The sequence below is a fragment of the Otolemur garnettii genome, unplaced genomic scaffold (assembly GCF_000181295.1).
Source record: "Otolemur garnettii isolate 467f Iridium unplaced genomic scaffold, OtoGar3 scaffold00226, whole genome shotgun sequence".
Lineage (NCBI taxonomy): Eukaryota > Metazoa > Chordata > Mammalia > Primates > Galagidae > Otolemur > Otolemur garnettii.
The window spans coordinates 842,489-870,186 of NW_003852621.1; the positions used below are offsets into that span (position 1 = coordinate 842,489).

The window sequence follows — 27,698 nt, forward strand, 5'->3', positions numbered from 1 at the left end:
CATGTACATCCTGTGTGTCTAACATGTGTCCTATGTGTCTGCCATGTACGTCCTGTGTGTCTAACGTGTCCTGTGTGTCTGCCATGTACATCCTGTGTGTCTAACATGTGTGTCCTGTGTCTGCCATGTACATCCTGTGTGCCTAACATGTGTCCTGTGTGCCTGCCATGTACATCCTGTGTGTCTAACGTGTGTGTCTTGTGCGCCTGCCATGTATGTCCTGTGTGTCTAACGTGTCCTGTGTGTCTGCCATGTACGTCCTGTGTGTCCTGTGTACCTGCCATGTACGTCCTGTGTGTCTAACATGTGTCCTGTGTACCTGCCATGTACATCCTGTGTGTCCTGTGTGCCTGCCATGTACATCCTGTGTATCTAACATGTGTCCTGTGTACCTGCCATGTAAGTCCTGTGTGTCTAACGTGTCTGCCATGTATATCCTGTGTGTCCTGTGTACCTGCCATGTACATCCTGTGTGTCTAACATGTGTCTGCAATGTATATCCTGTGTGTCCTGTGTACCTGCCATGTACATCCTGTGTGTCCTGAGTGCCTACCATGTACATCCTGTGTATCTAACATGTGTGTCCTGTGTACCTGCCATGTATATCCTGTGTGTCTAACATGTGTCTGCCATGTATATCCTGTGTATCTAACATGTGTGTCCTGTGTACCTGCCATGTACATCCTGTGTATCTAACATGTGTCTGCCATGTATATCCTGTGTATCTAACGTGTGTGTCCTTTGTGCCTACACGTACTTGTCCTGTGTATCTACACATGACTGCATGCCTAAATGTGTGCTTCATACCTACATATGTGCTACATATCTACACGTGTGCCGCACACCTACTGCATACCTGGACAAGACAAGTCCGTCCTGAGAAGACAAAGGATGCTCTACCAGATTTGGTTACAAGGTGGCATAAATGCAAATTTTTACTCATTGTCAACTTTTCTGAGAAGTTCAACATTCACACACTCCATCTTAACAGGCGCATTTGCACACACATCTCTTACACTAGCCTCGACCTCCTCTTTGCGTGTTGCTTTGCATGGACTCCTGGCCTGGGGCAGCGAGAGCAGGTCAGGCTGTAGGAAGGAAGTGGCCAGGCTCTCCTGCAAGAGGAGTGAGTGTCCTGGAGCACCTCAGACTGGGCCGTCATCAGCTGCTCAGTGCTTTCCACATACAGGAGAACCTGCATAGCTGCCCACCTGCCTGCACCGACCACCTCCTCAAGCTGACCTAACTTCCGCAGACCAGACAGGCACCACATGTGCATGTTGGGACAGTGGGCCTTGTTCCTTATGGTCACCACCTCTGTGTGTTGACCAGTTTTCGTAGTCCTTTGGGTAGTCAACTTACAGAGGTTCTGCTGTATTTTACAAAGCTATGATATGTACATTTTGAATACATGGCATGTTGGTTTTGTTGTAATGTATTTTCTTGCACTGTTCATCTTCTTACTAGACTTCATGTATCTTAGAAAGACCTGTCTGCCATGGCCATAACCTGCCACATGAGTTGACTCTTACTACCTGGTGTGATCTACCTTTTGGAGTGATGTGGTGTACCCTGCCACCAAACAGTCACGTAGAACCAGGTCTGGGTCTGTGCTTGGCTATGATCAAAAGCCACACACCAGAGGGGACAGCAATGTCAAGGACACAGGATAATGTGGAAATTATTTTTCTGCTGAAGTCTAAACTTTGTAGGAAATGGGCTCTAAAATTAAAGGTAAGGTGATATAAAGCGATGACACTGCTGTGTTTTTATCAAGGTGGCAGGTTTTATCTCAAACTCCACAAAGCATATTTCAGCTCAAAGATTGAGGCTGGTCACCTGCAGAATGTGTCATCCTTGAGATTGCAGGTCAGCTCCTGGGTGTTAAGGGGGCTGCATGCTAACCTGCAGGGGCCTAGACTCAAGACTGAGCAGCAAGAAGAGAGCTCTCGAGTCAGACATGGGTCGGGAGGCAGAGGCCAAGTTTGATTTCCTTACTCCTCCGCACCAGGCTGCTCAGTGATGGGCAGTGGGAGCTGCAGCTGTGATCTAGGCTGGAGACACTCAATGTGCAGTCAGACTGCACAACTCGGTTCTGTGCTACCATGGTTTGCTTAAAGTACTGGTTGTTTCTCTGGTGCCTTCCAGTTCCTCCAGGACAGACCCTGTCTCTGTCTCTTTCTGACACCTCAGGAGCCTGCACTCAGGTGCTCAAACCCCTCCTGCTTTGTGTTCGTAGCAAGGGGCCTTCACACACATAGCACCCTGTGGGCCTGAGCCACCTGCCCCACTCCGGGTGTGGCCCTGCTGGCTGTGGACTCTGGGAAGGTGCTCATCTCTGTGAGTAGCTCATAAGACTGCTCAGGCCTGCCTAGGCTTCCTGTGTCTGCCCGAGGCCACTTGTCCAGGCCAGATAATTTGGCTTTGTGAGCCACTTTGGTCTCTGTGGTTGTGGTGAAGAGACAGCCACAGACAGGCAGGGTGGGAATGGGTGTGGCCACGTCCCTGAAAAACTCTGTTTGTAAGGACAGACATCCAGGGACTTGGTTGGGGGGCCCTGATTTGCTGACCCCAGATGACAAAAGCCAGGCAGCCTCTGGGTACAGCAGAGCAGCTAGCCTCAGGCAGGGACCTGAGGGAGTGTGGGACAGAGGCTGGGTCATGCTTGTTCTTGGGGTTGCTAGTACCTGGCATCCCTGACCCTGCTGTCCTATAAGGTATAAATTCCATCCAGTGTCACAGCAGAAGTGGGTAACTACCTATATCACTCTTGACCTCCCTCAGACACAGAGGTGTGGCCTGAGTGCAAACCTCACACAGCCTCACTGGGGGCCCAAGGCCACCTGGGGCCACATGGGAGTCTTTCTCATAGTGCCGGAGAGGAAGGTGGGTGACCTTTTCAGGAGACCAGCGATGACTTTGGGTCCCTTCTGGGCTGAGTCCTGAGGCCCTGCTGGTTCCAGCTGTGGTGACCCTCGTCTCAAAGTGGCACTCAATGGCCTTCCTTGCCCATGACCTCCCATGCATTCACTCCCTCAGGTGTCCACCCTCATGGTCCCTTACCAGGAGGAAGCAGGGGCTGACCAGCTTCCAGCACAGCCGCCAGTACAGGCTGGGCCGCTGCCCCGTCATCTGCTTGATGTCATCGCTGAACTGCCTGACACCTGCAGGGAAAGCAGCAGGGCAGGCTGGTCAGGGCAGCACATCCACGTGTCAGACACATGCCAGGGTCCTCACTGACCCCAGGGCTTCCCCATATGCCCTAAGCCCTCTCTAGACCCTTGGTGCCTCCTGACCAGCAGGACCCCACAAGCTTATTCACCCATGACATCCAGGGGACCTATGGCTGAGTGGCCTCCCTGCCCACCCCTGCCTCATGTTCTCCCTGACCCCTACCACTGTCCCTGACACTCTTTGCAGATGTTTCTTTTACTTAAAAAAAAAACAAAACTGTAAAATCCATATAACACAGATTGCCCAGCTGAGCCACTTTTAAGTGAGTAGCTCCATGGCATTGAGTGTGTTACGCTGCTGTGTGGCCATTACCACTGTGATCTCCAGAACTGTCCATCCTCCCCAGCCAGAACCCTATTTCCACAAGACACGCCCCTCTCCCCCGCCCCCAGCACTCTCCATTCTAGCTTCTGCCTGTGGGAATCTGAGGACCCCTGAGACCTGCAGGTGGAACCACAATGCCTATCACTCCGTGCCTGCCTCATCTCACTTAACATAACATCCTCAAGGTCCACCTGTGGTGTAGATTGTGTCAGAATGTCTTGCCCTTTTACAGGCTGAATAATATTCTATTGCATGTATACAATCATTTTTTTTTCTTATGAAAAGCTATTTCTAGAACCCTAAGGAACTCTTTTTCTCCACAAAGCAAGCAGCAGCACTGGTGCTCCACTTCAGAAGTGGTTCCTCAGTCAGTGGTTATCTTCTGACTTCTTTTAGGGCTTGCCCATAAAGATTGCAAAAAGTGATTTCTCCCCCGAGATCCAGCCTGGTCTCTGACCAGAAAGATACCTGCACCCAGAGAGCCCTCTGCACACCCTGGTGCCGATGGTGCTGTCAGCAGGACTCTGGGCACTGAGAGATTGAATGGGGAGGGGTATGGAATGGGCAGAGGTGAGGCAGCACAGAGGAGTGTGGCTGAGGCCCCGGCCCCCTGTGCTTACTGCAGGGACCCTGTAGGCACAGAGCCCTTGCACTGTCTGATGCAGTCTCATCAGCAGCAAAGATTTTGTTCCATTTGGATGAAAGGGGCAGAAACTTAAGTTTGGAGAAGTAACTCAGACCTCAGTCTTTTGAGGCTCTGGGAATGCCTGGCAGGGCCAGCTGCTTCGACTTTGGTCATTCCACAGGTCAAGGAGGGGGGATGTGTTTCAGGCACTTTCTCCTTTCTCTGTGAGGTTCTGTTGTGGTTTTTCTTTTGGTGAGGTGGAAGAAGATTTGAATTTAAAGTGATAGCAAAGCATTGACTCTTTTGACATTTCCCTTTTCTGTAGGAAAGAATAGACACAGTAGAACCTCCATAGCTGACCACCTCCCTGCACTGACCATCTCTTTACACTGACCACCTCCCTGCACTGACTACCTCTTTACACTGATCACCTCCCTGCACTGACCACCTCCCTACACTGACCACCTTCTACACTGACAGCCTCCCTGCTGCACTGACCACCTCCCTGCACTGACCGCCTCCCTACACTGACTGCCTCCCTGCACTGACCATCTACTTACACTGACCACCTCATGCACTTACCACCTCCCTGCACTGACCACCTCCCTACACTGACAGCCTCCCTGCACTGACCGCCTCCTTACACTGACCGCCTTCCTGCACAGACTACCTCTTTACACTGACCACCTCCCTACACTGACCACCTCTTTACACCAACCACCTCCCTGCACTTACCACCTCTCTACACTGACCACTTCCCTGCACTGACCACCTCCTCACTGACCACCTCCCTGCACTGATCACCTCTTTACACTGACCACCTCCCTGCACTGACCACATCCCTACACTGACCACCTCCTTACACTGACCTCCTCCCTATACTGACACCTTCCCTGCACTCAGCACCTCCCTGTACTGACCACCTCCCTGCACTGACCACCTCCCTACACTGACCACCTCCTTACACTGACCACCTCCCTACACTGACTACCTCCTTACACTGACTACCTCCCTGCCCTGACCACCTCCCTGCACTGACTACCTCCCTACACTGACCACCTCCCTGCACTTACCACCTCTCTACACTGACCACTTCCCTGTCCTGACTACCTCCCTGCCCTGACCACCTCCCTACACTGACCACCTCCTTACAATTGACTACCTCCCTGCTCTGACCACCTCCCTGCACTGACTACCTCCCTGCCCTGACCACCTCCCTACACTGACCACCTCCCTACACTGACCACCTCCCTGCTCTGACCACCTCCCTGCCCTGACCACCTCCCTGCACTGACTACCTCCCTGCACTGACCACCTCCCTACACTGACCACCTCCTTACACTGACCACCACCCTGCTCTGACCACCTCCCTACACTGACCACCTCCTTACACTGACCACCTCCCTGCCCTGACCACCTCCCTGCCCTGGCCACCTCCTTACACTGACTACCTCCTTAACTGACTACCTCCCTGCCATGACCACCTCCCTGCACTGACCACCTCCCTATACTGACCACCTCCTTACACTGACCACCTCCCTACACTGATTGCCTCCCTGCTGCACTGACCACCTCCCTGCCCTGACCACCTCCATGCACTGACCACCTCCTTACACTAACTACCTCCCTACACTGACTACCTCCCTGCTGCACTGACCACCTCCCTGCCCTGACCACCTCCCTACACTGACCACCTCCTTACACTGACTACCTCCCTGCTGCCCTGACCACCTCCCTACACTGACCACCTCCTTACACTGACTACCTCCCTCCTGCCCTGACCACCTCCCTACACTGACCACCTCCTTACACTGACTACCTCCCTGCCCTGACCACCTCCCTACACTGACTACCTCCCTGCTGCTCTGACCACCTCCCTACACTGACCACCTCCTTACACTGACCACCTCCCTACCCTAACCACCTCCCTACACTGATTACCTCCCTGCTACACTGACCACCTCCCTACACTGACCACCTCCCTACACTGACTACCTCCCTGCTGCACTGACCACCTCCCTATACTGACCACCTCCTTACAGTGAGAGCCTCCCTATGCTGACTGCCTCTTTAAGTTGACCAGACACACACCACATGTGCATATCAGGACAGTAGGCCTAGTTCCTTACACTGACCACCTCTGCATGATGACCAGTTTCTTATAGTCCCTTGGGTGGTTAACCTATGGAGAGTTTACTGCACTTGAAAAAATGTTCTTGGAATATGAGCAGTTTGTCAGGTTGAGACCCCCAGAGCCAGGGTGTTTTTCCCAGGTTATAATTCCACAGCTCAGAGGTAGAGAGAGTGGCCCTGTAAATGCAGGACAGCTGGCCTGTATTCCTCTGGGACTGGGGTTTGCGGCCCTTCTGCTGGCTACATGTGTTCATAGAGAAACCACTAACTCTCTGAGAGACATACCAGGTGAGCTGAGCCAGCACTGTGACCCATTTTCAGAAGAGAATACTGAGAGAAATCGAGGTATGACAACTGGCTAGGTCAGCACCTAGCCAGGGAAAGGGAAGACCTACTCCCAGCTTGGGGTTCCCATTGTTGTCTGAAGTATACTTGGACACCCCAGAACACAACAACTAATACCCATAGTAGTGGCAGCAGGTGGCCTGTGACCTTGGCCTCTGAGGGTTCACAGTCTCATACGTGGAGAGGCCAGTGGGCTGGTGGCCTGGGATGCTGGTCACCTTGCATATCCATGACGGCACCGTGGAGCCATGACCCTCAGGGTACAATACCTGAGTCAGCAGCTTCTCTGACACGGCCCCAGGGGGGACAGGCTCACAGGTCTCTCCAGTGCAGGGGAGGCCACAGCATCTCAGCCCCTGGGCAAACCTCTAACCCCCTTGTGGGCTAAAATGCGCCTCTTGGGAGGTGGGTTTGCCCGAGAGAGAGCAGCACGGCCACAGAGCGAGAGGACTCAGCTTGGTTGGTCCTTCCATGGACTTACCATAGAACCAGGCCACCCCAATGGCTTCGATGAGCACCCCAAAGAGGATGGACGTGCCGGCCGCGAAGTGGTCCAGGAGTGTGAAGACATAGATGCCCCCCTGGAGAGAGAGACACTGCTGGACTGCACAGAGACACCATGGAGGGCTCTGCCCACAGACACGGCTGCCTTACTCTCGGTAAAATGTGGTTTTAGTTGCTAAAAGTCAATCCACAAATACAAAGCAGAAGCGAATCCCTCTTCCCCAGGGCTCTAGGGCCATTAGACACACAGCAGCAGCCAAATGCTGCCCTCAGAGGGGCGGTGGCCCAGACCCCAGGCTTCGTCCCCTCTAAGCCCCCTAGGGTCTATTCCCTCCCAGCCCTCTCGGGCTCTGTCCCCCCCCCCAGCCCCCCAAGGCTCTGCACCCTCTCAGACCCCAGAGGCTCTGTATCCTCCCAGCCTCCTATGCCTACCCTGAGTCCCCTAGCCTACAAATCCCAGGGACATGGTTTCAGCCTTGCCCTCCTGAGGGAGCTGTCCCCGTGCTGAAGTAACTCTGAGCCTAAGATCCAGATGGGCTTGGCCACCTTGTTGCAAGCCATTTTTTGAGGTGGGGATAAGTGCGCAGCTTTCTAGAAATGCTTGGCCAGGCCACTGTGTTGTGGACTGGTAAGCTCAGGTAGCAGCACGTACATTGGTGACACAGAACAGGGAGAGGAGGAAGGTTGCCAGGACGATGAAGAGCGTGAAGAGCTCCCGGTGTCTGTGCAGCAGCTGGAATTCATCCACGAGCCCGGTGATCACCGACTCCATTCCGCCCATCTGCAAGACATAGAAGGGACAACTGCTAGGTTCCTGTCCCGGCTGTACATCAGGCCCACTGTGTGTATCCCCAGAGCCTGTAGGCGGTTGGGGCAATTGCACTGATGCCCCAGAGAGCGAATGGGTGGGCTGACCCAGACCCTAGAAGGGGCCCTTGAGCGGGGTTTGGCTTGAGTCCTGTGTGGCTCTGCACCAAGCTCATGAAGTTTGAGACCATTGCTAAGCATCCCGGGGTCTGCTCAGCCCTGGGAGGTGCCCCACGGAGCAGGCTGAAAGTGACTCTGACTGCCAGGGACAGGGCTGGCCATGGGTGACTCACGGCACTGTCGATGCCCAGGGTCAGCAGCATGATGAAGAAAACCACAGCCCAGGCTGAGGACAGCGGCAGTGTGGCGATGGCCTCTGGGTAGATGACGAAGATCAGCCCTGGACCTGAAACAGGGCACAGCCACTTGCCTTGGCACCCACTGTGCCCCGCCCCACCCACTGCCTCCATCCGGGGCTGTGCTGGGGTGGGCTTCCCTGCAGTTTTCCTCCTTCTTTTCTGCCAGCATGATAAACACAGGGGCCCAGAGACCACCAACCCAGCAGCCTGCTCCCCCAGATCACATGTGTCCATGTGGGCTGTGCAGGTGCTGGGAGGAGGGGCCATCCCCCTGTCCTTCAACGCAGGTAATGCCCGCCGACAACACTGGCTGGTTTCCCCAGGGCATATCATGAGACCACTCTCCGCCTGTAGCCTTTCTCCAGGACCAGCCATACATCAGGTGCACATTCTTGACCTCTGCATTCAGGCTCATAGGAAAACCGACCCCTCTTGTCTCCCTCACCTCAAGGCCACTCTGGGCTTCCTTTCCAACTAGTGGTTGGCAGTGAGTGTGTGGTCATATCACCCACTGTCCTGCCTTGGACCCTGGATGCCCCCATTGCTGGAGTCCCCAGGGGCTCAGAGGGGCCACTCATCCTGACTGAGACAATGCCTGAGATAGCAGGGGCCCAATGGGGGCTTAAAAGAGACAAATCTGCTGCCCCTTTACCCCAACACACTGTGGGCACACGGACTGAGGGGCAGCACTGACGAGGGGTCCATGACCAGGCTCACCTGGGATCTACACAAGCTTCCTTGTGGAAAGACCAGAGGCGCAGGGCACAGGCATGGGAGGTAGCCACACAGACAGATGCCACACAATTTGGTCTCAAATGATCCCAAAGTGAAAACATCCCCATGGGTGGTGACAGGAGAGCTTCCTCAGCTCCCCTGTGGGATGTGCACCCTGCTCACTAGCGGCCTGCACTGAGTCTGCCCACGGAGATGCAACTGTCTCTGTCTGCATCCAGCCCACACGAACTGGCACTCACCAAACTTTTTAAAGATCAAACAAAGACCAGAGCAGAGTCCATCTCCCAAAAGTCTTTCACAGGCTGTACTATCAGCACCGATCCAGGTCAGATGTGGGATCTCCCCAGTACCTAGATGCCCCTTGGCCAGGTGCAGTTTTTGACTTGTGGGGGCAGGCTTGTTTGAGATGCCCCTAGGTTTATATGCCATAAGCCACCAACCTGGGAAGATATTCATCAGCTCAGCCGAACGTAATGTCAATATTCTTGCCTTTCATTTCTGTACTTGAGTTAACATTTCACCCTGTTTTCTGGAGAATTAAGGCTATAAATGACATTTACTTTGCTTGTCATGAAATGCATAGAAGACATTCAACTTTATTTTCAGGGGTTAATAGAGGTTTTTGCAAGCTATTGCTATTTATCATAATAAAGGGCAAAAAGAATGTGAAATTGCATAAATGCAGCAATGAGCAAATTTCACTGTGCTGTATTCATTTGCATTCTGTTACCTTTCTTGCCTTTATTGAATTTTCTTCGTAGAGGACAGGGCACAGACTTACGAAATGTGCCCTGAGCTGCAAGGCCGGCCCCTTCTTCCTGCCAGGGTTGGAGGGGCCTTAAGGTCCCCGTGCCTGCTTCCTACTTGCAGAGTAAGAACCGAGCACCCAGCTCTCCAAGGGCTCAGGGCAGCAGTGGAGGCTGACTGTGGCCTCATGTCTGGCTCAGGCAGAGCTGGGCTGTTGCTGCTGACCCTCCACCCAATCCAGGCACAGCTACGGTGGGCAATGATAACCACATTCAATAGGGGCAGCATTCGTCTGAGCAGCAATCGTCGCCTGCAAAAGTAGCTCCCAGGAGGGGCATCCAGAGGAAGCCAGGAGGGGACACAGGATGAGGAGCCCCCCTCTGACCCAGGGGATCAGTCTCACCTACAGAGTAGCCATAGAGGCAGGTGAGGGGCTCCCTGGCTGGTAGGACACCACACGATCTCTGGGGACCCCAGAGTTCTGAGCTGACAGAATGCTACAACTTTAGGGCTGCCAATGCTACAACTTTCCATCCAGGTGCCCTGCGGCCCTTGCCCCCAGCCCTTGACTCCTGGTTCTCTCCTGCCTGATGCACTCCCCACAGAGGTGGAGGCTTCCTCTCTTGTCACCTGCACCTTCCCAAGCCCCGTGCCCTCTGCAGTCCCTGAGTCTCACGTAGGCCAGAAGGCAGGTGGGAACACCCTGTGCCGGAGACCTCGGGGGTGTCTCCAAGTATTACCCAAACCACAGGTCAGTATGCCACAGTCTCTGTACCTTCACTGGGAAGAGGCTTTGAACAGATGTTTTGACAACTGCTGCCATCAGAAAGAACCAGCGTCTTGTTGGAGGGCCATACTGAAGCCCAGAGCTTTCCAGTCCTGCCCTCACATGTTGTCTGGACCAGCTTGGCCCATCTCTTCCCTGTACTGTACATCCCTCCGCACTGCAGACATACATCAAAGGCATGTAGGGAGCAGGCTGAGGGGCAAAGGCTCCAATTCAGGTGCATTTGGGCACAAGGCTTCCCTGGTTGACATGGAGGGTCCTGACAGGGGCAGGGCAGGGAGGGAACTGGGGTTGCCGGGGTCCCTACTGCACAGGGCTGGCTGGTGGCACTGGGCATGCACAGTCCATCATGCAGGCCAGTAGCTTTGTGGGCAGCCCGGCCTGGTACGCTACCCTCATCTTGCAGGGAAGATGCTGTCCAGAGCCTGGTGGCCAGCACCAGGGGCCAGGGTGTGGCAGGAGAAGCTCACCATCCTTGGCCACATCCCCAATGGGTACACTATGCTTCTGCGCCATGTACCCCAGGAAAGAGAAGACCACGAAGCCGGAGGAGAAGCTCGTCAGGGAATTGATGGAGGTGGTGACAAGCGCGTCTCTGCAAGAACAAGACAGGCTGTTCCCGTGCCCAGTGGAGCTGCGGCAGCTGCAATTTCCCAGTTATTATTCCTGATTTGCTGTGTCTAGAGGGCGGAGAGGGCTTTGCAGGGCCCCTTGCCTCCAGCAGCCTGCAGAGGCTGTCCTTGGGTCACCCTGGACCCCACAGAGCTGCCTGAGGCCCCTGGCACCAGAGGGCAAAGGGAGGGCAGAACAGAGGCTCCCAGCCTGCCCTGCTGGCCCTGTATCAGGTGCCCACTGCCTTGCTGAAGGCTGCCAGCCAGGGCACCTGTAACAGAGAGGAGCACATGCCTCGCAGGACCACCCTAGAAACCCTGACTGGGCAGGTCTTGTGGGGCCCCAGGTGCTGTGTTTTTCCAGAGCTTCCTGAGTCTGAGCGATCCAAAGGCTTGGGGCCAGTGAGGGTGGAGCCAGGAAGGCCTGGTGGCCAAGAGACCAGCCCCCTCTCCTCCCCTGGGGGGATCTCAAGGCCCATTGCTGCAGTGGAGGGACCATGTACTTTGTGTGCAGAGTTCCCAGGCCCAGGTGGGCACAGGGCAGGCTCTAGGCAGGACTGTCTGTGGCCCTCCCTGTGGGGGCCTGACTGGACATTTTCTGTGCATAGTCTTTGAATTTTTTCCATGTTTTTACCCTCATGATGTGAGAGAAAAAGCACACAAACCCATAAAGGTCAAAGAAATTAGGTCCCAGATTAAATTATGTTTCTATTTTCAGGAGGATTTTGGGGCCTGTGGCTTCAGGGGCCAGCCAGTGGCACCGGCCATCAGGGCATGTGGAACCCTAAGCAAGAGAGGATGGGGGCTGTGGGTAGAAAGGCTGTGTCCTCACAGAGGGAGGGGGCAGCTGCACTGTATAGTGACTCTGGGGGACCTGAGTAGTGACACTAGTTGAGTGTAAGACAGTTTCTCTGGGGGGCAACACCCTCACACACTTCATGACCTTGCTTGAAGTGGAAACTTTCTGCTGGTTGCTGCCCCACCGTAACTTCTGTTTCAGAAGCTGTGCACCTGGAGGTTTTGTGGGCTCAGATTGTCTTTCCCTCTGTTCACCCAGGGACATGTTATACTCCCACCCCAATGAGCGCCCCCCTCTCCCCAGCAACAGTGCCAGGCTCACCTGTAGCAGTTGTTGGTGAACTTGTTGTAACTGGAGAAGGCGATCAGCACCCCAAACCCGACACCCAGTGAGAAGCAAACCTGGGTGGCAGCATCAATCCAGACCTGCCGGGAGCCACAGCGGGCAGAGCAAGGTGGTCAGGCCTAATCGCAGGGAGCACAGTCTGAGTGAGCTGCAGCTGTCACAGGCAGTTGTGCGAATGGCAGCCTGGCCCATACTCCCCACCCTGGCCAGACGCTGCACTCCTACCATGGGCCTGCACTCAACCTCAGCTTCCACCAGCCTGTGGTGCTGACAACATGACCATGGCACATACAGTCTCAGGGATGTCCCTTCCTGTGCCCTGGCTGGAAAGAGCACGCCACAAAGGAGGCTGCGTCTTGTGCATATATTACATCACAGAACACCAGTGCAGCAACTCCATGCGACCAGAGGCCAGGGAGCCCACAATCCTCAGCATCCCTTTCTCTGTGAGGACACAGCCTTTCTTCCCATTGCCCCATCCTCTCTTGCTCAGGGTTCCACATGCCCTGATGGCCATTGCCACAGGTCACTCACTGGGTGACACCTCTAGCAGTTGCACACCCACCAGCACCCGCTTTATTTTCCCAGGGGATGCAAACACACGAGTGGACAGCCACCAGGATGACTGTGAGCCAATCCTGCCTCAGATACCCGTGCTGAGCTTGCCTGGCTCAGAGAGGACACGCCAGTCACTCTGAACGCAGACAGGAAGGGGCATAGTGCAGGCAACAGTTACACAAACGTGGTTTTTTTAAGAGTCATTCACAACCTCTCAGGGCAGGGCAGGACAGGGCAGGCCAGGACATTGAGGCAGCAAGAGCAAAAGGTCCTACTGGGTAGACTAGGTGGCTTTAGGGCATCTGGGGAACCAGCCTGAGCTTGGGAGGTACATACTGCTGAGGCATGGGTTGGGGTGACAGCTGGCTGCAGGGAGGCAGTGGCTCCTCTGTCCTCAGGGCACCATGTCTAGGTCCTCAGGGCCCACCATCACCAGGGACAGTGTGTTCAAGGGCAGCTGGTCAGGCCAAGAGGTCATGGCTATAGCAGTGGCCTCCTGCCTTGCTGTCCTGTGGGTCCCCCTGCTAGCCATTGGCCTGCTCACCTGGCCAGGTGACTAGAGGCAGGATCAGATATTTTGGGAGTGACTATCTCCTGCTCAGGCCTTGCCTGGTTGAGTGCCCATCCGGGCCACAGTTAGGCCTCTGCTTGACACTGTCCCTGGGACCTAGCACCAACAGCTGTCTCTCCGGGCCTGACTGAGTGCACCTGCCCTGTGGACATCTGGGGTCATCCTTTGTTCCCTTCTCTCTCCTGCCCTCTCCTCCCCACCTGCCCATCCATCTATCCATCATCTCTAATATCAATAATCAATTATCCATTTATTACCTGCCATGTACCTGTCGGCCTATCACCTGCCTATCATGTATCAATGATCACCTCTCTACCCATCACCTATATGCCTATCATCCATATAGTCTATCTCATCTATCAATTATCTGTCTATCCTGTCTACTAATTCTCTCTACCTCCCTATCATCCCTCTGTCTGTTCCTCTGTCCATCCTGCCTCTTCTGTCCAGCTCCCCCAATCCTTGTCCCCTGCCCTACTGTGCTGACCACCCTCCACCTGCATTGGCATCTGTTTCGCTTCCTTCCAGGGTGCTGCTGGCTCCTCCTGGCTGAAGCTCCAGGCTCCACATTGCCCCGTCTCATTTTTCTTTGATTCTGTGCCCTGCACCCTCCTGCATGTTCCCCCTCTGCTGTGTGTCACCATCCCTAGGATCCCAGACACGGCTGACTTTGCCACCTTTCCTTAAACTTCTTCCTGGCCCTCAGCTCCCATGGGACACATGCCTCCTGCTACCCCACTAGGCCTCCCGTAGCCACACGAGCCTCCCTGTCAGCATCCAGACTGCTCCCCACCCTGCCGCCCCTGCTGCCTCATGGGTGCTGTGTCCAGGCTGTCCTCTCTCTGCACCTGCCTGGCCTGCCCTTGGACCTCCTGGGGCCTGGGGCCATGCCTGGCTCTCTCTCCCCCAGTGCCTCACATGTCCACCTCATGGCATGCCTTTCTGATATCCACAAATCTGACTGTCCATACCACCTGTCTATACCAGTCAACTACTTTCCAAAGGGCTTCCTGGCCTAGCCCCCACCTAAGAGACCTGGATGCCCACTGTATGACCCCATGACAGCTGCCGTTCCCACCACACTGCCTCTGTCAGTGACACTTCTGTCTCTGGCCTTCTTTTCCCTCTCTTGTGAGGTCCCCAGTGGTCCATTAGGCTTCCCTATTCTATGAGGACTCCCCCAATATTTTAACTGCAGTCATTTCTACCTTTGTTAAAGAATCCTGCAGCCAACTCGGGGCTTGGCTTTTGATCTGATGTGACTCAGATAATGCCCTGGCCATCAGTGGACACCCCAAGTTTGGTTTCTTAGTGAGAGCCTGGTTCCAGCAGCTCACATTTGAGCCCTGTTGGACAGTGGACATGGAGCCACTTGAGAGGCCACTGTTTGCATGAGCAGTGACACCCTGGGGTGCAGGCTGCTCTGGGCCAGCAGTGGGACTCAAAGATACCCTCCAGGAAGCAACAGGCAGGGCAGAGGTGGAGGTGGGATGGGAAGATGGGATGCCCCCTCAGACCTCCTTATTCTGTGTCCACTCAGCCTCCCACTATGCTCACACATGACCCTCTTCCCAACTAGACGGTGACTCCACTGGGCAGGTCAAGTGCACAGGTGAGCATACCAGCCTGCACCTGTTGAATTCACAGAGTGAAAGAAAGATCCCACCAAGCTGCTGCTGTGGGATGTCCTTCCTGGGGATACAAGGACAGGGACTGCAGAGTGAGGAGTGGGGTATACTCACAGACGCCTCGCAGAGCCGATGGAAGTCCACACTCAGGTATGCTCTGATGCCATCGATGGCCCCAGGGAGGGTGACCCCACGCAGTAGCAGGGCAGTGAGCACCACGTATGGCATGGTGGCCGTGATCCACACAACCTAGGAAGAGGGCTGCGTCACTGGGTTGCATGGGGCAGCCCTAGTGGGACCCTTGGTAGATGCCAGCATCAAATAAACACAAGGTCACCTTGATGGCTTGTTCTAAAGTGAGAGGCCCTCTGGCCTAGAAGCCCAATGCCTTGAACACTTCATGGGACACCAACTTGACAGACAGCAAGGGCTCACTGCAGTGAGGTGTTAGATGCTGTCGGTCTCACACACCTCCCAGGTTTAATATGGTAAGAAAAGAACATTCCTTCTCTGCATTTGGTCTGTCCAAATGGGTAGAAGGGCTGAACCTCTGATGAATGGATACAAGTGATTCACACTGTATGCAGATGGGCACTTCACATGTAAGGATGGACCCTGTGGTGTCATTATAGGGAGGGCCCCCTGTGCCTACACCACACCACACACATCATTGCAACTAACAGACACATTTTGTTCAGAATTGGTTCAGATGCCCAGACAACAACAAAAGTATTTTCATCAGCAAAAAAAAGTATCCTGGGCTGTCTTCCTGCTAGGAACATTTTTCTGTGGGTGCTTTCCCTGTTACTGTCCTTTCCCCAAACAGTCCCACGTCCACATCAAGCCCAGCCACAGCCACATGTTCACCCCAACCCAACCACAGCCAGGTATCCACTTGGTGGCCCCAGGTTCACAGGAGCCTCACCTTCCCCGAGGTCTTCACTCCCTTCCACAGGCTGAAGTAGAGAAGGACGATGACCAGCACCAGGCAGGCTGTGAGCTGCCACCGCGGAGGGCCTAGGTCGTCAATGCCGTGGCTTTGGTGGACATGCAGCACACCGCGCCTGGGAGGGAAGCCCAGGGGTCTTGAAGGGGCTGCTGCCCACCCAGAACTGGAACCGGATGGCTGACCATGTCCAGAGACCTGTCCCGCTCCACTTATAATGGCAGGAAGGGTCTGGGCAGATAGGACCAGAGAGCTGGGAGGCTGCCCAGCCCTGCCCCTGCCCCAGCACCCCTGCTCTTTTGGAGCTGGGGAGGGAATGGGCAGCTTGAGTCTTTGAAGAAAAGGAGCTACAGAAACTAGAAGGAAGGTGCAGAGTCACTCTGGCACCTGCTGCTGGCCTGAGGACAGTCCCAGGGTCATTTACAGGGTGGAGGCTGAGCAGATGCTGAGCAATAATAGCATGCAGACACCTGCCCTCTCTGAGAAGGGGACCCCAGCAAGGCCAAGATAAGAGAGGGGGCCCTGAGAGGGGGAGGTCCTCGTCCTGCTAGTGGGGACTCACTGGTGTGGAAGGGGTGAGAGCTTCCACTCCTGGCCATGATATGGCATAGCAAGACAACTAGATTTCAGACACTTGACTGGAGGCCACATGAGGTAGGAGTCCTCCACTCGCTCTGGGTGGCACCTGGCCCAGCATGCCCCTCCCTGAGGCCCTCTGCCATCCCTTGCACAGGACCCTCTCACCCTCTCTGACAAGACCTCCAGGCTGGGCAAGGTGCTCTCCTCTCAGGAAAGACCTCTGTGAACAATGACCAGAGAAACCAGCCCTCTGGGAGGCTGCTCGCCCCAAAGGTTATGTTGTACAGTGAGACCAGAGTCCTGGGGAAAGACCTTGTACCCAGCAAAGGCTAGGGAGTCTCCACTCCCCCCAAGACACTTTCTTTGCTTTTAAGCTCACTGTTTTCTAACTCAAAACAAATTTTGCAAATGTGCCTGCTTGATATTAAAACTTGAATTATTTTACTTTTGTCACAATTCCTTTTTCTAAGTTGTAAGTAGACTCATTTGTACATATATGTGTGAAGAAAATACACCTAACTAGGCAAGTCCAGGCCCTCAGCAAGCAGCATCACAGCCAATGTGGCATTTTGGACTTGAGGGGATGGGTATTGCTGAAAGTTCCCTTCTCTCATCTCTGAGATAAATACAGCATTTTAAGATATTCCCCTCCTCCATGGTGGAGCTCCCGCATGAGGCAGGTGAGTACCAGGGCCTGCAGTGCTCACACACTCGGCAGGTGCCCCAGCTCTGCCTGGCATGTCCCCCGCACCTTTGCAAATTTGTGTCTCCATAATTACAATTAGTTAACTCAGCCCAGGGTAAACTCAAGCTGGAAATCATCTGGGAAGGCTCAGCCTTGGGACAGAGCATGGCTTCTCACAGGAGTGTTTCTCATATATAGCCCACACACACCACACAAACACACATCATGCACACACTTATGCACACATGGTCACGTGCACTTCTGGATTCCAGGAGTAGCCAGGATACCATGGATGAGTGGGCCAGGCCCCCTGGTGAAGAAGGGGGTGAACAAAGTGGATACAGGGCCCATGAGGCTCCTCCCTCCTCAGACCGCTGCTGGGAGCAGGAAGGCATAGTGGGGCCTGCCCTGCTAAGGACATCCAATCACAGGTTGAGACCACCAACCTGTGATTGCAGGGATGGGTGGGGCTAGGCCAGGCACTGTCCTTTCCATACCCTTGGGAGGTGCCAGTGGACAGGTGGCTGGCCTAGGGCTACCCTGGGCACCTGGCCCTCCAACTCTCCCATTCCTGATGGCCACTTACTCAAAGTACTCGGCGGCAGGCGTGGTCCCAAAGGTGCTGTTGAGGCCCGGGTCACCGCTGGCGTTGCCGAGGTGTGCATCTGAGCAGGCTGGGCTGTTCCAGGTGTTGTTACAGTGGGTCCAGGGCAGCTCCGCAGCAAAGGAGGAGAAGAGGTAGTGCAGCGCCCAGGCGATAATGACGTTGTAGAAGAAGCCCACGTACAGCGAGATGAGGATGACCGTGAAGCCCACACCTGGCAGACGCCAGCACAGAGCCACCGTCAGCAGCCGCCGCCTGCCTCCCGCTCGGGGCCACCTCCGCCCTGGGCACAGCTCCCCCATGGCCCGAACTCTGGCAATATCGTGAAACTCACAGGTGAAGGTACAGAGGGCTGGTGCCAGGCTTCATGCTGCCATCAGAGAAGGAGCTGCCCGTCCCCTGAAGCCACCTACATCCACAGTGTCTTTAGGGGACATCCAGGGCCATTCCAGGGGATCTGGGACCACCCGCATATACCTAAGGTCACTAGGGCCATCCAGGACCACTCCGGTACACCAAGACCACCCACAGTTGTGTGGGGTAAGGAGCAGCTGTCCACACTATCCATCAACTTTAGGCACTCAGGGTCACTGAGGGTCACTCAGGGCAACCCAAGCCAGGTCATCCAGAGCCACCAGCCCCTGTGAAGCCTCAGACTCATCCACAGCCATCTTGGCCATCCAGGGTCATCCCAGGGCCATTTAGGAACACTTATGCCATTAGGACTAATGAAGATCAACCAGGATTACCCAGGAATACCCAGCAACTTCTAGAGCTCTCCAGGGTCACCAATAATCACTAAGGGACAACTTGAGTCCTCTATGGCCATCTGCAGCCTCCCAGGCTCATTCAGGACCATCAATAGTACCCATGATGACTCAAAGTCCCTCAGGGTAATCCAGGGCCACCCAGGGTCACACAGGGCCATCCAAAGTCATCCAGGGCCACCCACATTCCCATGAAGCTATCCAGTCCCACCCAGAGTCAGCCAGGGTCATCCAGAGCCATCCATAGATACTCAAGCCTCCCACTCCTCTGGTTTACATGGCCACCTAGAGCCACACAAGGTCATTCAGACTGTGCATGACCATCTGGGGTCTCTCAGGGTCGGACATGACCATCCAGAATTTCCTAGAGTCATCCAGGGCATATGAAACCATCCGGGGCTCTCTTGGGACACCCAAGACCCTTACATGACTATCAGGGGCCACCTAGAACCAAGTGTGGTTATCCAGGATCTCCCAGGGGACACATCAGACTTTCAGGGACCACCCAGAGCCATCCATGACTAGGGCTGTCTTTTAGAGTGCCCTTTCCAGGATCACAACACCTGGAACTTGGGATCAGTTATTGGACAGCTTCTGGGGAGCTGGAGCAGAACTCTCAGAAGCAGTCTGTGGGGCTGTGTCATCCTGACAGTGGGCAGAAGGCCTCTCCGCCAGGGAGCTCCTCCTTGCTGAGTGCTGGACAGGTACCATCATGTCTGGCTTTATGATTCTCTTTACTAAGCTCTGCATAGAATTCTTTTCATTTCAACATTCCTTCTCAGCTTTGCTGATACGACTAGTTTGAGATACACCTTTAATTTACTCGATTAAAGCCTGCTGAGGCACTATGCCCTGTCTTGCCTGCTTGTGGCCAGGCAGGGACCTGCCATCTGGTAACTTTGCAGGAAGCAGCTTGGGTCTTAACCCTTAGGAGAAGCTGTTTTCATGCTCTTGGCCCTCATTAAAGTTCCTTTCTACCCTAAAAGCAAAAAGAAGGCACAAAAATATATTCATGTTAAATAGACCTAGGATGAGGAGAATATGTAATCCCTCCTGGAAAACATGCTCAGTAGCAGCAATGATTAAACCAAAATTGTTTCTTTTGAAAGGCCTCCTCCAATGCAGAATTGATCAATGTTAAATACTTCTATATTACATTTCTCTTTACCAAGTTTCTTAGGAGAGAGGCTGGGACAGCCATGTTAGGAAGCCATGGTGCCTGGCGGCTGTGTTGGGAAGCCGTGGTGTCCTAAAGTCCACCACTGGAGCTTTTATCTGGTGGTGGGCTGACTGTGGATGCCGGCTTTGAAAACTTTTCAAGGTTAAACTTTGTAAATCAAGTCTTTCACTTGCAATTTTGGGATTTCATAAAAGCCTTTGATCAAACACTAGAGTGGCTCCAAATCCAAAGTCTGAAGGGAGAGCTGACTTTGCTCCTGCTCCTTCCAGAGCCACGGCAGTCTTGGTCTCTTGACCTTCACAGCAGAGTAACAAGGCCACCACTGGCTGATGTGGCTCCCAGAGCACATAGCTTTGCCCTGACCATGGCACAACAGCTCCAGCACACCCCATCCAAGAGCACCCCTCCCGCTTGCTGCTGTCCATGCTGTCCAGCTGCCTCACACGCCTGGGAGAGGGAGTGGTTCCCCCAAAGGTGTTCCTTTGGACCCTCCAGGCTCTGCCCTTCTGGAAGGCAGTGCCACTGTCCTGACCCACTGAAGCAGGGCCCCTCACCAACCAGCCAACTTCACCGTGTTCCACTGTAAGCCATATAAGGATCAGCTCCACAAAACCCACCTTTCCACCGGCAATAAGAACGTTCTGGTGATCACTGTTCATCATACCACCACAGGCTCAAACAAAGCTTCCCCTGACACATTCCTGCCATCATTTGGCACCATGGGAAACTGTTCCCCCAAGGAGGCTGTGGGTTTACTCCTTTCTATGTTCCCAAACATAATATACCAGACACATCTTCTGACTCCCAGGAGGCTCAGGGATAAATGTGAATTTCAGTCATTGTTCTTAATGTTAATTTTTATTTTTCTTAGTATTTATTTATATTAACCTTGTGCATAATTTGTTGTTTTGCTTTAAGTCACTTAAATTTATTTTTATTTATTTTATTTTAATTTTTAGACTGTCTTACTCTGTCGCCCTGGGCAGAATGCTGTAGTGTCAGCCTCACTCACAGGAAGCTCACACTCCCAGGCTTAAGCAATCCTCCTGCCTCAGCCTCCCAAGTAGCTGGGACTATAGGCGCTGCCACAACACCTAGCTAATCTTTCTGTTTTTAGTAGAGACAGGATCTCACAGGATCTCAGCCTTCCTGAGGCTGGTCTTGAACTCCTGAGCTCAAGGGATCCCCCTTCTCAACCACCCAGAGTAATAGGATTACAGGTGTGAGCCATCCTGCTTGTCCCTTAAAATCTTTTTTAAAAAGAGGGAGAGTTGGATAAATCACACTAGAATATTGACTATACAATGTTATGAAATATTTTCTATTCCATATAATAGGGTGGTGGTATCTCTACAGCATAGATGAAGCAGGCTTTGTCTTTGGCAATTAAGCAGATAGCCTATAAAAATCAGTGCTCGACCCTTCTCTACCATCCCAGGAGCCAGCACACTCCAGGGCACCCACAAGCTGGCTTCAGGAGACAGATCACAAACAAATGTATAAATTCCAGGAACTCCAGCAAAGAGAACACCCTCTGATGGAGCCCCCTCCATTCCTTTTAAGAGTCACTGGCAGGGCTTTCTGAAGAAAGACTGGATAGAATGCCTCTTCTGTTGGTATGGGTGTCTTGAGGGTCTGCTTGTGGGGGGTGTGTGTGCGTGCATGGTATGTGTACACGTGTGCATGTGTGTGCACTCAAACCAGAGAGAGACAGAGAGGCAAAGAGAGAAAAGGAGAGAGGATGAGACAAAGAGACAGAGAGAGACAGTGAGAGAAAGACAGAGAGAGAGACAGGGAATGAGACAGACCCAGAGAGAGACAGAGACAGTAGGGCAGGGTGAAGACAGCATTTAAGGAAACCTCTTCCCTGGGACCCAGGGACCTGCAGTGACTCTAGTGGCCCTGCCCACCCTGAGGGGCCCTGGAGAGTTAGCACAGGGAACCCTCAGTGGGTCAGGGTCTTTGAAGCTGCTGGCCCTTCCCATGGGCTTTGCTGCCAAGTTCTGGAAGTTGAGTCTTAGCTCCAGCAACAAGCAGGGGGTGGCACCAGGTCCTCAGGAGAGACGGGAGATAGGCCCCCAAGAGCTGGGCTGTTTCCCAGGAGGACCTCTGTGGGGCATGGTGTGCCAGCCCCCTCTGAGGAACCAGAGCCTTCAATTTCCTCGTCATCACCTTGGGCATTTTAAGTGATGTCTTAGTTTACTATGTAGTATTCCTATTTACTGAGACATGGAAATACAATCTTTCCAACTTTATAAATGATTTTTTTAAGAAATGCAGAAAAAAGTGGAGGCACCGGCATTGGGTCCCCCAGGAAAGTGTGGGCTTTGCTCTGTCTGACTTAGGGAGCAGCCCTCCCTGACAAGCCAGCATCTGTGGGCGCCAGGACAAATAGTGAAGTACCTGCTGGGACTGTGGCTCTGCTGGTATTGAGCTGTTCAAGATACCTCTTCCTTGAAAACAAATCTGGTTTTCTGGCATGGATTATTCACCTCTCCCTTTTACAGAGAGACGCCAAGGCTACGCAGTTCACATCCTGGGATTTCCGGTTTTCCTCAGTCACTGTTATGAGGTGATCCCTTCCCAAGGCCACGCTCTGCCCCCTCACGGCCCTCCTCCTGGGCTAGTTTCCAGGTGGAAAGCCAGCAGGATGCAAAGGTGTGGGTGCAGGAACTGAGCCAAGTGGCGACCAGGGCCATGCCAGGACATGGGGAGCACCCTAACCCGCAGTCTGCATCTCCCTGTGACGAGGTCTGCTGGTCGACTCAAGTCAGACGCTGTTTACTAGCCAAGGTAAGTTCATTAGCATCACGTGGGGCTCTGAAGATCTTGGTAGTCACTTACTGACATTTCCTCAATTGCATCGTAACAGCCCCTGCTGGCAACTCTGGTGAACACTCTTTCTATGGCACGATGTGAGGGTGGACATTAGCTTTTGTCACTGACCACAGGTTCTGGGTGTGAATCTCCCTCCTCTTTCTTCTGTGTCCAATTCCTGTACATAAGAGCTGCACTTCATTCAATCCAACATGAGGCTCACTAGCAGTGGGTGGGAGCACAGGGTCATGTCGTGTGAGAGACTTGAAGGGGGCGACTCTTGAAAACCCAGCAAAGCAAAATTTGGCATGGCCACCACCTGCACCAAAGCAAGAGGCTGACTTCTGAACACATCCTCCGGGTGAGGGTGGAAGCTCTGTCTCAGGTTTAGTGCAGTCAAGCCTCCGAATCACAGATGCTATGTAAATATGTAAATATGGTACAAACCACAGAATGAGCTCACCCAGCTCAAGGCCAGCCTCAGAAGCAGTGTCCACTCCCAGAAACACATAAGTGCTTCTGGGCAGAGCCTGGTAGGACTTGATTCATTCACTTGTGTCTTGAACTGTTAGTTTGGGCGTACTGACTTTGACCAAGTCAGTGCTGTGCTCATGGACAGACAACACAATGCCCATGTGACATGTGCACCTGGCTCTGCAGAGATGCCTGGGTGTTCAGGAGCTGCTGCACTCATCTTCTGGGAACTATAACAGTGACAGAGATGAGTTTCCAGCGATTCCTCTGGGTCTCGCTTCTACTGTCAGATCCCACCATGATGCTTCTCTCACTCTGCAGGTGTGTGTGGGCTGGGTGTGTGTGTGTGTAGGTCTTTCTTTTTGCAGTTCCATTTTAGTGTGGGGCAGTGAATCACGAAGCCTAGGAAAGATTACTAAAGCCTAAGGCTCAGCAAGTAGGCCAGAAGAACAAACTACACTCTAATACCTGGCCAGTCTTAGCACTCCTGCTGCTGTGAGGGAGATTTTCTCCTTCCTAGAGCCTGACCCAGCAGCTATGAGATGCCATCTGTCTCCGCCACTAAGGCAGGAGCAGGGGCTCAGCCCTGAGTATCAACCCCTGACCCGTCAATGGCACATCCTGGGGATACCCAGGCCTTCTGTTCTCTTCTAAGCATAGTGACTTTTGTGAGCACACAAGAGCTTCTGAGAAAATCCAAAGACTGATCTTTTAATAGTCATTTACCTCCTGAGTGCCAGTTGTCTGAGTGGCACCTCCCATGTGTCCCCAAGGAAATGCCCCAAATCCTCCCTGAACCTCTGGTTTCTGGGAGGCAGTATCAGCCCAGCAGGCAGATGTGACCCAGAGCTGGGCTCAAATCCTGGTCTGTACACAACCAGGTGACAGAGTGAATTACTCACGCTCTCTGATCCTCCAGCACAGTGCAGCCCTCCCCAGGGCTCTCAGGAGGAGGGAGGGACAACACCTGTGAAGGGAGTACTGGGCAGACCACCTGTACTCAACATGAGGCATGTGGCTTCAGGGTGCTGGGACAAGGCACCAGCAGCCTTGAAGGCTCAGTGGTGACTAGATATATAGATGATTAATGGATGGATGGATGGACAGATAGATAGATGACAGAATGGATGGATGGGTAAAAGATAGACAGGTAGATGCAGGGATGGGTAGATAGATGATAGGTGAATGAATGGATGGGTAGATGATAGATGGAATGGATGGATGATGGATAGATGATAGATGAATGGATAAATAAATGATAGGTGGATAAATGGATGGACAGATAGATACTAGATAGAATGGATGGATGGATGGATGGGTAGATGATAGATGATAGGTGGATGAAGGATAGCTAAATTATAGCTGGATAAATGGATGGACAGATAGATACTAGATAGAATGGATGGATGGATGGATGGATGATAGGTGGATGGAGGGATGGGTAGATGATGATAGATGGATGGATAGATGACAGATAGGTGGGTGGCTGGGTAGATAAATTAATAGAATTGTAGGTTGAACTGTGTCCCCCTCCAAATTCATCTTTTGAAGGTCTAACCCCCAGGACCTTAGAATGTATTATTTAAAGATGGGATCTTTACAGATACAATCAATTTAAAATGAGGTCATTGGGATAGCCCCTCATCCAAAATGAGTTTGGGTACAGAAGAATGCACAGAAGGGATGCAGTGTGAAGAGGATCAGGGAGGAGACAGCCGACCAGCCATGAAGAGGGGCCAGATTGGTCTCCCTCACAGAACTGGCCGGGGAAACCTGACTGCACCTTGATTTTGGACCTGTAGCCTTGGCACTGTGAGACACTGAGTCTCTGTTGTTTAAGCCGCCAAATTTGTGGTATTTTGTTACTGCAGCCCTAGCAAACAAATACAGAGAGACAACGATGAGGACAGTGTGGATAGGTAGGTGGGTGAGTGATAGGTAATACAGAGAGACAGATGATGGGTAGACAAACGACTGATAGATGGACAGATGGATGGCAGATGACAGACCTAAAGATAGATGCTTTGTTGTAAATACCATCTTAATACCTTGACAAAATAACACTACTAAAGAATTGCAGGACAGCCATACCTGGGAGCAGGGAAATCCTTGGTCATTATAGATCTTTAAAGTAAGACACAAATTACTATGGCACGTGCATACTCCTGTGTGTCTCAGTGAGGCAGGACCACGTACACAATGTGGCTGGCTTGGTGACAGCTCCCAAGCATTACCTTTCAGTATGGGGCAGATCTTCCAGACGCCAGCAGCCCCTTCCCTATTGAACTGCCCAAGGGCCAGCTCCATGTAGAAAAGTGGCATCCCGGCAATGACCATGAAGAGCAGGTAGGGGACCAGGAAGGCACCTGTGGGGCACAAAGGCATGTCAAAGTTGGAAGTATCAAAGGGCCCACCTTTCACTGCCAGAGCTTGGGCTCCACCATCCCAATCAACCACTCATGCCCACGGTACAATCTTTGTGCCCAGTCCTGGGCAGGAGGCTCCCTGCTCAGACCTCCAGTGGGAAGTCCTGGCTGAGGCAAAAGAGCCTCCCAACTAAGGCCCAGAATGGCTCTTCCAGAGTCCCCTACGTGTCCCCCACCCCAAGTGACAGTTAAACCATGAGTAGAGCAGGTACAGCCCCACCTGTCCTTGACAGCACTCAGGGTGCTGCCCTTCCCTGCTTGGCCTGGCACCCTTCCAGGCCTGGCTTTGGTCTCTCTTTGTCCTGATCCCATTTTCCTATAGAGCTGTGAGTCTTCTGAGATCTGTGGCCCTAGTCCTTCCCCAGGTCCTAAGTGGGTTCTACCACCCCATCGCTGGCTTCCCTATAGTCAGAGCCTGCTGGTCTCCTTCAGTGCTGGTGGCAGACAGGTGTTCACAGATGCCACGCACCGTTAGGGGCAGAGCCTATCTCCTTCCCTGGTGACAGGAAGTCCAAGGTCCTCTGGTCTTGGCCTTATAAATGCTCCTTGCTCTTCCCTAATCTGACCCCAAGGGAAGGAGTGCTTTGCCACACACTCTTCTGGGAGAGGGAAATGGAGAACCCCCAGCTCTGTCTTGGGGCAATTTACTGTGCCTGCTTAGACCTCAGTCTTTTTATCTACACGATGGGTATAATGACACCGCCTTGCTCATGGGTGTGCTGCGAGGCCTTCCCAAGAAACTCTTCTAAAGCCCTTTATATGCCCTGTGCAGAGTGACCAATCAGGGAGGCTGTGTAGGCCATGAGCCCAGAGAGGCTCCTGGCCCAGTTTTCACTTCTCAACTTGAACTTCCTGGTGACCCTGCCCTGCTCAAGTCCAGAAACAGTCATGGATCTATGCCCCACTGAGCTCAGAAAGTGGAGGCTAGGTGGGGGGCTGCAAGGCCATCCTCCTTCACCCAAGGTCAAGGCCTCCGCACACTTCAAATACTGTTTAAGTCTTTGAGCCTTTGAGAATGTTCTTTCCAAAGTGAAAATAACTTTTAGAAATAGAAGGAAGAGCCCAGGTGCCTCCACCCACTTCCTTCTAGCTTCTTTTTTACTACCTCATTTTGCTAAACTGGAAGACAGACACAGAACCGGAGAGCTTTGAGCTCTGCTCTGTGATTTGTGACATCATCTGGGAAATCTGCACCCTGCTGCCCGCCCTTGAGTGGAGGAGCCGGGTCTCCAGGCAGGAGGACAGCATAACCTTGCCAGTGGCCCGCTGCCCCTGCAGCCCGCCCAGCAGGAGTATTCGGGGGCAGCTGAGATGGGACTTACCACCGCCGTTTTTGTAGCACAGGTAGGGAAACCGCCAGACGTTGGCCAGGTCCACCGCAAAGCCTATGACTGAGAGGAGAAAGTCAATTTTCTTGCTCCAGGTCTCCCGCTCCTGGGTCTCCGCAGCAGTCTGTGGCGGGCTGATGAGAGTGGAGTTGGTGAGCTGCACCCCATTCTGCTCTTTCAGCAGGATGAGCTCCACCTCCTTCAGGCTTATGGCGTTGTGCTCCTTAGCTGGGGCCACGGCAGAAGACATGGATCCTGCCGGGCATTTGCTTTTACTCATGGGCAGGCTTGGGATCTAGGAATTCTGTGCTTCTTCTCTTGGTTTTCAGCCAATATGAAAAATAAACACACACAGGAAAGCAGTGATTTAGCAGCCAGGACTACAGACATACCTAGTGTAGAGAGCAGAGACTGAGGCATCTGTATTCATTCCTTTGGGAAGGAAAAAACATATTCCAAGTACCTAAGACGGCACGTGGGTTGAGGAGGGCTGGGAGAGGTTGGCTCTTGGCTGGTGTTAGGGATACCTGGAGGCAGGTACTGGACTCTGTGCCCACTTTGTGGGGTGCCCCTCTCTGTTCCTGTCCAAGTTCAGTACCTGCATGACTTCTAATGCAGCTTTCGGATAGTAATGCACAGATGTTACCTTCACCTCGCACCACTTTTCCAGAGAATAATTTTATAACCTGTGACTATTTCAATACTAAGACCTTAGGAAAGTAACTATGTGTTCTTTATACTCAGTAATACAAGAGCAAAATTTATATAATCAGAATCAGC

At 53.1% G+C, this 27,698-nt stretch overlaps 1 protein-coding gene across 1 annotated transcript in view; it reads right to left on the reverse strand.

Annotated features, from left to right (window-relative positions):
* Positions 1-27,198, reverse strand: part of SLC6A3 (solute carrier family 6 member 3) — a 33,898-nt gene extending 6,700 nt beyond the window's left edge. Inside the window, exons 1-11 of the mRNA XM_012812858.1 lie at positions 26,913-27,198; positions 25,399-25,530; positions 17,909-18,140; positions 16,038-16,176; positions 15,227-15,361; positions 12,332-12,435; positions 11,071-11,195; positions 8,266-8,378; positions 7,818-7,946; positions 7,143-7,242; positions 3,064-3,164 (exon numbers count right to left, since the gene is read on the reverse strand). Coding sequence (XP_012668312.1) covers positions 3,064-3,164; positions 7,143-7,242; positions 7,818-7,946; positions 8,266-8,378; positions 11,071-11,195; positions 12,332-12,435; positions 15,227-15,361; positions 16,038-16,176; positions 17,909-18,140; positions 25,399-25,530; positions 26,913-27,198 — 1,596 coding nt within the window. The remainder of the gene's footprint in view (positions 1-3,063; positions 3,165-7,142; positions 7,243-7,817; positions 7,947-8,265; positions 8,379-11,070; positions 11,196-12,331; positions 12,436-15,226; positions 15,362-16,037; positions 16,177-17,908; positions 18,141-25,398; positions 25,531-26,912) is intronic.
* Positions 27,199-27,698: the final 500 nt, after the last annotated feature.